This window comes from Thalassophryne amazonica, chromosome 14 (assembly GCF_902500255.1).
Source record: "Thalassophryne amazonica chromosome 14, fThaAma1.1, whole genome shotgun sequence".
In the NCBI taxonomy this organism is placed as follows: Eukaryota; Metazoa; Chordata; class Actinopteri; order Batrachoidiformes; family Batrachoididae; genus Thalassophryne; species Thalassophryne amazonica.
Genome location: NC_047116.1, coordinates 28542296 through 28557930, shown reverse-complemented (window position 1 = coordinate 28557930; position 15635 = coordinate 28542296). Strand labels below are relative to the sequence as shown.

General features: G+C 40.8%; 1 protein-coding gene across 4 annotated transcripts in view; it reads right to left on the bottom strand.

Annotated features, from left to right (window-relative positions):
* Window positions 1–15635, bottom strand: part of LOC117524207 (obg-like ATPase 1) — a 171059-nt gene that overhangs the window by 22110 nt on the left and 133314 nt on the right. For all 4 annotated transcript variants that reach the window (XM_034185976.1, XM_034185975.1, XM_034185972.1 and 1 more), the window contains exon 3: window positions 455–552. In XM_034185976.1, coding sequence (XP_034041867.1) covers window positions 455–552 — 98 coding nt within the window. The remainder of the gene's footprint in view (window positions 1–454; window positions 553–15635) is intronic.

Below are 15635 nucleotides of genomic sequence, written 5' to 3'. Positions count from 1 at the left end.
GCTCAGTAAACTGAGACACACAGGGAGGAGGAGCCCCCAGCAAGGCCCACAAACAGTCGAATGAAAAGCAGCATCAATTTTGGCACAGACAACCTCCGTCACACAGATTAGGCAGGCACAATGCACAGCCTCCTTATCTCCAGCGGCAGGAGGAGGGTAGGCAGATCTGCACAGGATGGAAACATTCTCATGGACGTAATGGGCAAAATCAATTGTTGCCCTCCTCAATCAATGTATCCCCCACTTTCACTGTTCAGCAGCTCACCAGTAATTGAAGTTATCCTTGGCCTGTAATGACGAGCTAAAGCACAACCATGACAAAGTTGAAAGTGTGCGATATCAGTGAGGGTGCCAGCAGGGTGGAACTGTGTGTATTCCTTTTTGTGTGTATGTGTCTGGTGCACACCCACACAGAGGTGCATGTGTGAGCGCGCACCAGGCAGCCGACTCTTACCCGAATGGCCCATGCACGGACCTCTTCTGCTCTGGCGGTGAAGAAGTACTTCAGCTGCAGGACTGCGTAGCCCGACTTGATGATTCTGCTCAGGAGCCCTGATGGAATGACACGAGCAGAGCGGAGAGAAAATTTAAGAGTGAATTCACACTACTAAAGCTGTTTTAGACTGTGTGGGGTCCAGTCCCAAGAGGGTAGGTGTGCATGATTATTAAGAAGATTTGACAGCAAAGTGGCGCTAAATGTACAAGTTGGAAAATATTTTGCAAAACAAAACAAAAAAGAGCTGCAAAACATAAAACAAAAAATGCATGACCTCTTCTCATCTTTATATACAAGGTCTATTAGAAAAGTATCCGACCTTATCATTTTTTTCAAAAACCATATGGATTTGAATCACGTGTGATTACATCAGACATGCTTGAACCCTCGTGGGCATGCGAGAGTTTTTTCACGCCTGTCGGTTACGTCATTAGCCTGTGGGCAGTCTTTGAGTGAGGAGTCGCCCACCCTCTCGTCGATTTTTTCATTGTTTAGGAATGGCTCAGACACTGCTGCTTTGTTTGATCAAAATTTTTTCAAAACTGTAAGGCACAACTGAGTGGACACCATTCGATAAATTCAGCTGGTTTTCGGTAAAAATTTTAACGGCTGATGAAAGATTTTGGTCTGGTAGTGTCGCTGTAAGGACGGCCCACGGCGCCTGACGGCGATCTGCGCTTCGAGGCGGCAGCGTCTTGCCGTTTCAAGTTGAAAACTTCCACTTTTCAGGCTCTGTTGACCCAGTAAGTCGTCAGAGAACAGAGAACTTTCAGAAGAAGTCGGCATGAAGAGTTTATTCAGACATTCCATTGTTAACGGACATTTTGTAATGAAAGAACGTGCGGGCAGAGTCGCATGTCGGGGCGGACCCGACCGCGGGGGGTCGCGACAGGAAAAACACCTCCGTTGGAAACCTTAACGGGCAAGTTGGAACATGCCCAAGCTGTTAAACAATTTCTCAGTTACTCACTTGTTGAAAGCCATCAAAAGCCACCTGAATTTTACAAATGGTTTTCAACACGGAGGTGTTTTTCATGTCGCGGCGCACACAGATTTGCCGAGTCGTCACGGAAACGACTCGGCGAATTTGCGCGCACATCTTTCATTAAAAAATGTCCTTAAACAGTGGAATGTCCGCATAAAGTCCTCATGCCGGCCGGCCTCTTCTGAATCTTCTCTGTTCTCTCACGACGTCCTGGGTGAATTAAGCCTTAAATTAGGATGTTTTCAGGTCAAAACAGGCCGACGATGGCGCCTGGAAGCGCTGCACGACGTCCCGCTGCATGGGAAGTCCTTACAGCGACAGAAACGCCCCATAATCTCTCATCAGCCGTTAAACTTTTCACCGGAAACCAGCTTAATTTCTCGAATAGTGTCCACTCGGATATTCCTCACAGGTCCAGACAAAAATTTGATAAAGCAACACGCGGTCTCGAGCAGCGTGTGAAACAAAGGAATTCAGCCGAGAGGGCGGGACCACAGCTCACTCAAGGCCTGCCCACAAGGAAATGACGTCACCGACACGCGTGAAAAAACTCACGCATGCGCACGAGGGTTTCAAGCATGATTGCTGTATCGCACGTCATTCAAATCCATATAGTTAAAAAATATATTAAAAGGGCGGTTTACTTATCTAATAGACCTCGTATAATGCAATGCTAAAATCCCCTCGGCTGTATGAGCATAAAAATAGGAAACAATGTGACCTTTTGACATCTTACAATGGTCAAAGTTAGTTATCTTTGAACTTGTCCAAGGTCTGTGTCCCAAGAATATTCCCTGTGAATTTGAAGCCCTTGGCAGTAATAGGACTGGACCTACAGTAGTGTTCAGAATAATAGTAGTGCTATGGACTAAAAAGATATAATCCAGGTTTTGAGTATATTCTTATTGTTACATGGGAACAAGGTACCAGTAGATTCAGTAGATTCTCACAAATCCAACAAGATCAAGCATTCATGATATGCACACTCTTAAGATTATGAAATTAGGCTATTAGTAAAAAAAAAAAAAGTAGAAAAGGGGGTGTTCACAATAATAGTAGTGTGGCATTCAGTCAGTGAGTTCGTCAGTTTTGTGGAACAAACAGGTGTGAATCAGGTGTCCCTGTGTAAGGCTGAAGCCAGCACCTGTTGAACATGCTTTTCTCTTTGAAAGCCTGAGGAAATGGGATGTTCAAGACATTGTTCAGAAGAACAGCGTAGTTTCATTAAAAAGTTGATTGGAGAGGGGAAAACCTATACGCAGGTGCAAAACATTATAGGCTGTTCATCTACAATGATCTCCAATGCTTTAAAATGGACAAAAAAAACAGAGACGTGTGGAAGAAATGGAACAACCATCAAAAGGATAGAAGAAACCCAGAATGGCAAAGGCTCACCCATTGATCAGCCCAGGATGATCAAAGACAGTCTGGGAGTTACCTGTAAGTGCTGTGACAGTTAGAAGATGCCTGTGTGAAGCTAATTTATTTGCAAGAATCCCCCACAAAGTCCCCTCTGTTAAATAAAAGACATGTGCAGAAGAGTTACAATTGCCAAAGAACACATCAACTGGCCTAAAGGAGAAATGGAGGAATATTTTGTGACTGATGAGAGTAAATTGTTCTTTTTGGGTCCAAGGAGCCACAGACACGTTTGTGAGACGACCCCCAAACTCTGAATTCAAGCCACAGTTCACAGTGAAGACAGTGAAGCATGGTGGTGCAAGCATCATGCTATGGGAATGTTTCTCTTACTATGGTGTGTGGGCCTTATAATCACATACCAGGTATCATGGATCCAGTTTGGATTTGTCCAAAAATACTGAAGAGGTCATGTGCCTTAGCTGAAGAGGACATGCCATTGAAATGGGTGTTGTCAACAAGACAATGACCCCAAGCACACTAGTAACCGAGCAAAATCTTGGTTCCAAACCAACAAAATTAATGCCTCACAGATGTGAAGAATCATGAAAAACTGTGGTTATACAACTAAATACTAGTTTAGTGATTCAGAGGATTGCTAAGAAATCCGTTTGAACATAATAGTTTGAGTTTGTAGTGTCAACAGCAGATGCTACTATTATTGTGAACACCCCCTTTTCTACTTTTTTTTACTAATAGCCCAATTTCATAGCCTTAAAGTGTGTCATATCATGAATGCTTGGTCTTGTGGATTTGTGAGAATCTACTGAATCTACTGGTACCCTTGTTTTCCCATGTAACAATAAGAAATATACTCAAACCTGGATTAATCTTTTTAGTCACATAGCACTACTATTATTCTGAACACTACTGTATGCTGCGGATGGAGGCGCAACGTCTTCTAATAGCTGATGGCCATATTCTGGCTTTGGGTAAAAACACCCAGCGCAAACCAGCACACAGTTAGTGGAATAGGTACTTTCTACCTGATGCAATTGGCATTTTTACATCCAGTTCCCATATCCTCTAAATCATGCGCTTATGTGCATGTGTTGTTTTAAAAATTTGTTGTGGTCAGAGGCTGAGCTGGCGTGTTCATATTGTCCATCACAAGAAAGCGTCAGGAGAAGTGGCCTGGCCTGGGAACGCCTCAGCATTCCCCAGACAGAGGTGGTTAATGTGACCTGGAAAAAGGAAATGTTGGTGTCCCCTGCTGGTGCTGTTGCCCCCACAACCCGATCCCAGATAAGCAGTTGAAGATGAGTTAAGAAAGCATTTCGGCCTTAAGGGCCTTTCACATCAAATGCGTTGGTTGATCATTTGAACATTTTTGCTTGCGCTTCTAATGTGTTCAGCGCAAGCAAAAATGTTCAAATGATCAACCAACGCATTTGATGTGAAAGGCCCTTAAGGCCGAAATGCTTGCAGAGATTTCTACATCACTACCTGGCTTTTCGAGGGCCCGGTAGGACATGTCAAATACGTGACGTTCTCATTAAAAATAATGGGTATTAAAGCGATGTGCGGTGCGTTTAACGCTCTGAATGTGCTTGTTGTGAAAAGGCCCTTGAGACATGAAAACACTAGTCAAAAAGTCCAACACTCTATTTATTTATTTAAAGAGAATAACATTCAGACACACCTCATATAAGAGGGTTCATGTGCATGTGCATGATTCCTGCACATATCATCACGAGTTGCCTGCAATGTGTTGTAATATGCTGGCATATTAGGGCCCAAAAAACTCATATTACACATATAGACACTCTCTCTTTTCTTGCTGTCTCTCCCTTTCAATCTCTGTTTGCTACACAAAGCATGTATTCATTCAGGTAGCACTTTCGCTAAATATCATAATATTACATGCAGCCATGTTAAAAGCTATTGCAAGTGCTTTAATGTGCATTTGGCATATTGTGATGGTTGCTAAGTGATAGCAACATTGTTCGGGATGAGAAAAAAAAATCCCATTATCTACCTACCAATATGTGCACGGGCAACATTATATGCTGTAACATAAACAATGATAGTTGACTGAAAACAGGCTTTAAATGAAATAGAGCAAACACTAATGTAAAAATCAAAACCTCACCTTAGTGCTTCACCTCGGGGAGCTTTGGTGTTCACACCCTACAAAACCCTTTACTTTCATCTATTTTCTCCATGCCAGGTGGTGTGTTGGGCACACTCTGTTTAAAGGGGAACATGACAGGTGCCACTTTGATTACATGAATTTATGTTTGGCACAACCACGTCCGTGCCTAATGAATACAAGCTAATCCTTAGCATCCGGTAGCTGGCTTTGTGCTTAGGTTATGTGCCGTTTTGGATTTTAATAGAACTTGAACACACTACCACAAGCATGCATTGCAAGAGTGCATTTGTTCTGTGCCCGCAATAAAGATGGATGCAGAACAAGTGATGCACAGTGGGGTTTTTATTTTACAATTCGTTATTACAGTTATTTTGTTGTGTTGATGAAAGCAGAACAAATTATTTAAAAACATCCTACATTCTTATCAAAGTTCAATAGTGTCACCAAGTTTTTTCGAGTGAGGTAGATATTTAGGTTTACTGTCTAGGTTGACAAACTGAATTTGAGTCTACAAATGGTGTGTAAACTGAAAGGGTATTACATATGATGGAGCAACTAAATAATAACTCAAATCAAACAATAATTATTGCCAACAGTTGACAAAATTGTAATAGTTAATTAGCCTGGGTAAGGTTTCACTTTCAGGTTCCAAGGGAGACATGACGGATAAAGTTGATTCTGTATTGGCACTGACTCCTCGTAACACTTCACTTCAGTGGCGAGGCTCCATTTATTACAATATAAACTCATTAAATGAATAAGATGGGTCACTTCGTCTCATATAACACATGCAACTCTCCAATGGCTTCTTTGATTAATTAGAAAGCTTGAAGACTCATTTAGCATTTTTAAGAATTCAACCCGACACCCCGTTCTCTGCAGCGAGAGAGAGAGAGAGAGAGAGAGTAGAGAGCGAGAGAGAGAGAGGAGAGAGAGAACATCTGCTGTCACAATTTTTCTCTCCATAGAGGTTTTCATACGGAACCATAACCCAAAATGCCCAAGTTATAATATACCTGGAGATGACAGATGCCAGTTAAAAACTTAATTTAGAGGAAAACCCTTTGACTGAGTTGTTCGGTTAGGAGAGGGAATCCTTTGCTTATAGTGTTAATTACCTCTGCCCATTTATTATTCTATCAGCACATGCAATTAAAGAAGTGCAGGAGGACACAGCTGATAATAAAGTGTGGGGAGACTGAATGCAATTACCTCTGCATCTGTCGCTCTCTTCTTCACTCTGGGTCCTGTAGTTGGGTCTCCAGCTGCTGTGTTGAAAGGGAGCCCAAGCTCTGGGTCACTCCTTCATTTTCACCAACATGGTAAAACAGCAGCCACCAAACTAGTAGGATGACCTGACTTATCATCAAAGTATTTATCTGGTGCATGCATATGCATGAGAGCAGAGACATGATTTGACTGCCGAACATTGGAGCGCCAGGTTTCTCTTCCTGGCATTTAAGATAGTTTTAAAGATGAACAATGCAACATTTTTACCTTAATTGTGCCGTTTCTGAGTAATTTTAATCACTAAATCTCCTTTGAATGAGAACGTCTCAGATCTCATGAGAGACACAAACTGCTTTACAGCACTACAACACACACACACCCAGCTTGCTAGCAGCTATAAGAACAAACCAACGATTGCTTTATTTCTTGCATGTTCATTGTCATGGCAGAGGAGGTTAAAAAGCAACGACGAGCACCGTCAGAGGAAGTGAGGAAGAGAAAAAGAGCACCGTAACTGAGCGAGGGGTCACACGAATCAACTTCAGTTGGGCTTTCTTGGAATAGTGAGAACTGAAAGATAAAGAAGCATGCAAAACGGATGCAGACCTGGCATTGTTGCTGTTGCACTTGTTAGTATATTGAGATAAACTCACTTTTGTCTATGTATATCTGTGTAATGTCGCTGCACGGATTGCGTTCACTGGCTCTGTTGAAAACAAATGTACAAGGACAGCAGGGGAAGAGGAGAGGGGGAGGGCTGGCAGTGAGTTTTTTAACAACAGCTTTGTGAAATGTGTACTTTGAGCTGCAGGGGAAGCTCCATAGAGAAGAATGCAACCCAAAACAAAAAATAACAAGAGTTGCATAGTTCCCCTTTAAAGGGGTCATATTGGGCAAATCGGACTTTGCAGGAAATATTCCTGGGGAATCATGTTAAAAATACTAATATAGAGCCTGTGATATTGTTAAACACTGTGAATTAAAGCTGAACGTCCACACTACAAGCACATCTTCACTGCTTCAGTTCAACTTGTGTTCAACACAGACAAAACGTTAAAAAAAAGCATGACAGCCAGAATACTTGCTGGACTGTACAACCCCCATTCCAAAAACATTGAGACTCTTTATCCAAGTAAATTGCAGTTAAAAACAGAATAAATCTAAGTGATGTTTAGATTTAATTTCTATATTAATTTTAAAACCATATAAAGACATCAAATCAACTGTTTTCCCAACACTTATAGAACTTACTGCACCTATAATATGCTTATTATATAATCAGGTTGCTAGTGTACTTTGTTGCTACTTTGAGAATATGTTGGATTTTTTAAGTTGCGTTGTAAATGCCCCCTTCATTCTCAGATTCTTTCCCTAAAAGGCTTTAATGATACCATTTTAATATGGCTGAGGTTTTAAAAAATGTGAACTTATTCTTGAACTGAAATAAGCAGTTTCTAAAAATGTTAGTTTTACAGTACTGTAGTGTTCAGTTGTGGACCTTCAAGGAGAAGACAAAGCATTTTTGTCATTCAGCACAGCGACACGCCTGATGTTGCAAGACAAAGATGTCCTCATAATTAACAGCAAATCTCGCTCAGAACGTATAAGGAGGTTAAGGCAATTATGAGATTAGCGCCACAAGCTCTTGGGCTGGGATTGGTCGGCTCGCTCACAAATCCATTTTCACACGACGGCCCTGACAGAGCTGCTGTAGGCTGGATTGATTCCACGGAGTCTCTGTCATCATCTGTAATCTGAGTTTCCTGTTCTTAAGCCTATAAGGGATCAAAGACGAGGAGGGGCCAGAGCCCATCTATTCCAATAACAATGTGACTGCTTTATCACATACGGCGCCGTATCGCTGCTCCTACCTAATGATTATCAATGCACAACATATGATAGAGTAACCAGTCCAGAAGACCAGTTTTGCTTTGATTGGATGCATTTCCCAGCAAAGGTAAATAATAAAGATTTGTCTCTCCTGCCAACCATTACACGCCGTAACCCAATATTTCCCTTTCTGCTCACACATGTGCAGAGATGAAGTTTGACAGCCGTTGCAATAAGATGGTCGCCAATAAAGGACAGGAGGAAAAAAAAAAAACTCCCTGCATTTACTCAAAAACCAAAACTTGAAATCATAGATGTCTGCCTTCTGCTTCCAGACGGGGGAAAAAAATCCAATCGGAGATAATAACAGCTGTAGTTTGTCACTTTTAGCAGCACAGCTGTCTATTTGGTGGCATGTTATTTGCATTCCTCAGGTATTGCGGTCTCTACAGGCGGCTGAATAATGATTCACAAATCACTCTCTCCACACCAGTCAAGGGCTGTGATCCTTTGAATAGACCATTGTACCTGAGACTGTAATTGGTGAAGACTTGACAGAGCTGAGCCAGGCCAGCCAAATAACAAAGAGGCTCCTGGTAGAAGGCTGAGGGATGATTTTAATAATGTGAAGCCGAGAAGGAGAACGTGAGCTGCAAATGAGCACGGGGGTCTCTGGGTCCTCGCACTGAGTGACACAGGACCAGACAAACACCGTGTTACGGGAACATGAAACACCCCCTTTCCCTCAACTCCAGAAACAAAGCACTGTCAATTAAGAGCTCTGATGCGGCGTCAACACGAATCCTAAAACCAATTCTGTCAACTTCACTGCTGTCGACCCACGCCACTCTGCAATTTGTATTTGTGGCTTTTCCAATTATTTCTGCATGCAGGTGTGAGCAAATGTTTATGTAAATCATGTTGCAATTTTTTTTTTCGCCAAAGAACAAAACAGGCAAGTACTCGTACTATAAATGTTTTCTTTTCAGGTCTATGCTTTATTAAAACTACAGAAATGGACTGTAGCATGCATAAAATGCGAAATATAGTGAGGCTCCGCCCCACCATGTCTGTGGCTGATGCTGAAACCCTGATTCATGCTTTTGTTTCTTCTAGACTAGATTATTGTAATGTTCTATTTTCAGGATTACCGCAGTCCAGCATTAGGGGTCTTCAGCTAGTTCAGAACGCTGCCGCCAGACTGTTGACATGTAGCAGAAGGTCTGAACATATCACACCTATTTTGGCATCCTTGCACTCGCTCCCTGTCTCTGTGAGAGCAGATTTTAAGGTTTTGTTGTTGACTTATAAAGTTGTTCATGGACTGGTGCCATCTTATCTGGCTGATCTGGTGGAACTTCACGTGCCGGCCCGGGCGTTGCGGTCGCAGGATGCGGGACTTCTCTGTGTTCCCAGGGTGAAGAAGAAGTCAGCAGGTCAAAGAGCCTTTTCTCATCGTGCACCCACCCTGTGGAACAGTCTTCCTGAGTCCGTGGACATTTTTAAGTCAAGACTGAAAACCCATTTTTATTCTCTTTCTTATGAATAGTTTTTATTTTTATCTGTTTTATTCTTTTACTTCAGCTTTTAATTATGTATTTGAAATTTTTTATCCATTTTTAATTATTATTTATTTAATTTATGTTGTATTGTTTCATGTAAGGTGACTTCAGATGGCTTTTGCTGTGATTTGGCACATTATAAGCTAATTAATTTTAAATTAATATAAAAGCCTGTTAGTTATTGTATAACTGCAGCAATGAATTCATGTGCTTTCATCATTTTAGAATGAGCGCTTCATATCTACATGGGAGCGGACCCCCTCATGGAGGCTACCATGTTGCACCCTCGTGATGATACAGCAGCCCAAAAGGAACATACTTAAGGTGCCCTGACACTTGCATGACTGATCTGCGCACTTGCACGCACTCTGCCGTACAGGAGAGTAAACTCGTAAATGGTTGTAAACTGTGTGAGGCTTCCTGCAAGTGCGCAAAGAAAATTTTAAATGTTCAAAATCTCTGTCACGCATCAATTACATGAACATTGCACAAACAATTAAAAGCACTGCATGCGAGTGCGAGTGATTGCATCAGTGCACCGCATCACAGCGCAGCTCATCTGATCGATTATAATGAGATGTTAAATCTATCATAAGCATACTTTCACAGCTGCTCATGAGAAAGAAAGAACATGCAACTGATTTACTAAGCCATTATAATATAAACATTACAAATAACACTATGTAACACAATTTTTGTTCCTGGCTTCTAAGTGTTATATTTCAACTGCTTGTGTCTAAAGTCTATGGAAAAATGACTACATTCAGCACAAACTTTGGTTTTATTTATTTATTTATTTTTTTAATGTTCTAGAAAGTTCTAAAAGTTTCTTGAAATTTCTAGATAATTCTGGAAACTTCTAGAAAATTCTGGACAGTTCTAGCAGTTGAATATTCTAGAAGACTACTCAGTAGTAGTGAAGGCGAATCGAGAATATTCTTGAAAACAAATTTCAAAATATCATTGTCCTGATCACAGAAGCAAAGTTTCTGTGGAATAACAGCTATTTTCTATTTATTTAAGGCATAACAGGTTAAGAAAACACACTGTGTACCCAGGAAAAATAAAAAATAAAAATTTGTTACATACTGTAATTACCTTTTAGATTGTTCCAATGTGTTCTTCACCTCATGAAGCGCAGGAGAGAGAGAGAGAGAGGGAGAGAAAAAAGGCTCCATCTGAACAGTCCTCGAGATTAGAGGTGTTCTCAACAGCCAAACTCAGAGAAAATTATTAATCTGCTACGAAATAATTATTTTATATAAACAGCATCCAGTGGACAAAGCGCAGGATCCAGCGGAACAAAACACGGCATCCAGCTGGGAACACAGTGGGTGGGATTGTCACAACAAAGTGCACGAGAGTGCAGAGCCAAAATGCATACGAGTGTCAGGGCACCTTTGCTCTCTCTTTCACATTTTGCTACACAGACTTCAAAAAGAAGAGGAACTAGTAGTTGCTCCCTTACACACAGTCTACCATTGCTACTGCAGGTTAACAAGTTTGAGAACTTTCATTTTTGTGAAATACAGGATCATAGATATTGGTTATCACAACAGAAGGCAGGGGAGCAGAAGTCCACATAGCCAAAAAAGCAAAAGCGTGAAGGGAAAGAATGTACAGTCTCACCACTAAATCCCACATACTGTGAATCACAGAACGACATCAATTTGAATTGATGCTTAGGGCACTGTCCTTCCATGCAGAAGGTAGGCAGTTCATGTCCTGGCTGGGATTGGAACCTAATGCAGCCATCCTGCTCAGCGAGTCATGAAAAAGGTTCCTGAGTGCTTCTGGTTGGGTTGCAAGGCAGGAAAGAAAGGGACCTGGTCACATGACTTTATCATCCCAATAGACCAGAATGCATGCAACTTGAACTGACACATTCCCAATTCAAGTGCGGGACTTACCAACCTACTTGCTTACAGTTACACATGATTAAATATACCCAAAATCCTACAGTTTTATGACTGTAGAGATGAATGTTCTGTCCATAATGTGGTCTTCTGCTTTGTCTGTGAAACATGACCAATCAGCCAGAGTGGACTCTGTGTGGCACAAAAACATCATCTCTCCGAGAAGGAAGAAAATGCTCCCTTCTTTCAGAGAGAGACCATAACAGACTAGACATCCTTTCAATTTAAAGTAACAGCCATCGGAAACATAACCCTAACCTGGTGATTTGAGGTTGCTGGACAAAGGTGTTCGGAGAAGCCTATATCTTTGCATGACAATAAAGATCCAAGTCTTTAAGCTCCTGGTGCTTCCTGTCTCTGTGTCTTACAACTGTAAGGCTTTGTGACTAAGGTGTTGACCTCATGTCTTTGAAGTCTCTTCACGGGATCCTTGGGTACCGCTGACTTTGTGTCAAAAGCATGGTTACATAGGGAGACTAAGATGAGGAGTACGACTTGCATTGTGAGGGAGTGTGAGCTACGACTTTTGAGAGGTGTGGATGGAACGGCTGTCTGCTAGGCTGGTTACTATCCAGCTGCTGGGGCAGTATCATGGTGTGGTGGATGTAGTGACACCAGTGCATGCTCCCAGATTGAACAGAAACAGGTACTTACTTATTTATTTAATACTTGACATAATCTCAGTGTCTACAGGGTATTTTGGCTACAAATTTTAATATCTTCTGACTAATCTGAGTTTGCTGAAAGGTGTACAATTTAAGACTTAAAAGTGAAATTTTAACCTCAACAAATGAGTTTATGCTTTCTGACATCTATTTGTTGGTATGGTTGGGTTATTAACACAATTACTCAAAACACTAACTGATTTTTGTGAAACTTGGTGAAAGGATTGGGACTTGAAGTAGAACAGAAATCCTTACATTTTGGGGGTAATCTGCAAAAGGTTTTGTAGCCAGATAATCTATCCATTTCTAAACCTGCTTATTCCAATTAAGAGTCAGCGGTCACTGGTCAAGAGGTGGGGTATAATGTGGACAGACCACCAGTCTATCGCAGGGCCACATATAGACAGACAAACTCATTTCAGCCACACAATGTTTATTTAAAAAAATAACATGAAAGGTATCAGGTGGCGCTGCACACTAAAATGTAAATTTATATTATGAATTATGAGTATTTATTGCCAGAAACACATGTAGTGAGCTTCATAGGATAATGTGTAGTTGAGTTAGGTTTCTCTTTTAACTATATATGACTTCATATTATGACTTACAACCCCTGACAAAAATTATGGAATCACCGGCCTCGGAGGATGTTCATTCAGTTGTTTAATTTTGTAGAAAAAAAGCAGATCACAGACATGACACAAAACTCAAATGACAACTTTCTGGCTTTAAGAAACACTATAAGAAATCAGGAAAAATAATTGTGGCAGTCAGTAATGGTTACTTTTTTAGTCCAAGCAGAGGTAAAAAAAAATATGGAATCACTCAATTCTGAGGAAAAAATGATGGAATCATGAAAAACAAAAGAACACTCCAACACATCACTAATATTTTGTTGCACCACCTCTGGCTTTTATAACAGCTTGCAGTCTCTAAGGCATGGACTTAATGAGTGACAAACAGTACTCTTCATCAATCTGGCTCCAACTTTCTCTGATTGCTGTTGCCAGATCAGCTTTGCAGGTTGGAGCCTTGTCATGGACCATTTTCTTCAACTTCCACCAAAGATTTTCAATTGGATTAAGATCCGGACTATTTGCAGGCCATGACATTGACCCAATGTATCTTTTTGCAAGGAATGTTTTCACAGTTTTTGCTCTATGGCAAGATGCATTATCATCTTGAAAATGATTCATCATCCCCAAACATCCTTTCAATTGATGGGATAAGAAAAGTGTCCAAAATATCAACGTAAACTTGTGCATTTATTGATGATGTAATGACAGCCATCTCCCCAGTGCCTTTACCTGACATGCAGCCCCATATCATCAATGACTGTGGAAATTTACATGTTCTCTTCAGGCAGTCATCTTTATAAATCTCATTGGAACGGCACCAAACAAAAGTTCCAGCATCATCACCTTGCCCAATGCAGATTCGAGATTCATCACTGAATATGACTTTCATCCAGTCAGCCACAGTCCACGATTGCTTTTCCTTAGCCCACTGTAACCTTGTTTTTTTCTGTTTAGGTGTTAATGATGGCTTTCATTTAGCTTTTCTGTATGTAAATCCCATTTCCTTTAGGCGGTTTCTTACAGTTCGGTCACAGACGTTGACTCCAGTTTCCTGGAGTTTCCTGGAGTTCCTATTCGTTCCTCATTTACTTTGTTGTGCATTTTCGATTTTTGAGACATATTGCTTTAAGTTTTCTGTCTTGACGCTTTGATGTCCTCCTTGGTCTACCAGTATGTTTGCCTTTAACAACCTTCCCATGTTGTTTGTATTTGGTCCAGAGTTTAGACACAGCTGACTGTGAACAACCAACATCTTTTGCAACACTGCGTGATGATTTACCCTCTTTTAAGAGTTTGATAATGCTCTCCTTTGTTTCAACTGACATCTCTCGTGTTGGAGCCATTATTCACGTCAGTCCACTTGGTGCAACAGCTCTCCAAGGTGTGATCACTCCTTTTTAGATGCAGACTAATGAGCAGATCTGATGAAAATTTGGGGATGAAAATTTACAGGGTGATTCCATAATTTATTCCTCAGAATTGAGTGAGTCCATATTTTTTTCCCTCTGCTTGGTCTAAAAAGTAACCGTTACTGACTGCCACAATTATTTTTCCTGATTTCTTATAGTGTTTCTTAAAGCCAGAAAGCTGCCATTTGAAATGACTTTAGTTTTGTGTCATGTCTGTGATCTGCTTTTTTTCTACAAAATTAAACAACTGAATGAACATCCTCCGAGGCCGGTGATTCCATAATTATTGCCAGGGGTTGTATTTGTGACCTCATCATAAAGTCACTGATAATCACTTACAAATCCCAAGCCACATTTGTAAGGGAGATTTTATGGTAAACGTGCTTCATGTGGTATGTTTTGCTTCACTTTGACCTTTGACCAAATTAGTTCCAAACTTTAATCATCTGGAAACACTAATTCAAGTAATATTCCTAACAAGTTTGGTGAAAATTTGTCCAGTCGCTTCTAGGGATGGATATTGATATCTATTGATGCCATTATCGATTCCACTCATCGATCAGATTCTTTCTCGATTCCCTTATCAATACAAAAAGTAGGCTTTACAGGTTTTCTATTTCAACATTTTATTGAGTCTTAAAGTAAATAAATATGAAATTGGTCACTGGATCCTAGATCTCTGGGACAGGTTCATCCAGGAGTCAACAAGACCTTATTTAGGACATTGTTTTGGTGATTAGGGATGTCCTCATGTATTGAAATAAATATTCCAGAGAAAGACAAGAGCTTCTCTCAGAATAGGCCTGAAAGAAGTTTCTGTTGGAAGTATTTTAGACATATTATCAGCAGGTTAGGTGAATTGGAAACTTTATAAACTTTATAATCCAAGTCTCCCTTGTAAGAGATCTTGATTTCAATGGGACTAACCTGGTTAAATAAAGATTAAAGTAAAGTGGGAGGGGGAAGGGTTGGCTTTTTAAAAACTTGAAAAGACACTGGACTCGAGAGAATGTAGTACTGCTATAATAGACTGATGCAGAAGGTGGCAGCAATGCAATAATAAGGATGCCGGTCCAGCTGCCATTAAATGCCACAGAAGAGAGGGTGCATTTGATTTATATCACAGGAGCGCACTTTGAGGTCGGAGCACATTTCTGTATTCACAAAATTCCTCAAGAAACCACACACACACACAAAAAACATAAAAGTATTTGATTTACTCGTATTTGTTGTCAGTCCAGGTAAATCGTCAGACTCTGACCCATTGATTGTGCAGCTAACCTTGCTTCCTCAGTGGAGCGTGAGCGAGACAAAAACAAGCGTGTTTTCATCATGACGAGTAGTCCGAGCCATCTCCGACCGCCAACTAGCTTAGGCGTAAAGTGAACTGAAGAACCAATAAGGGAAACATTGAGCAAAAGTGTCGGTGGATTGAATCATTTCTTACCGA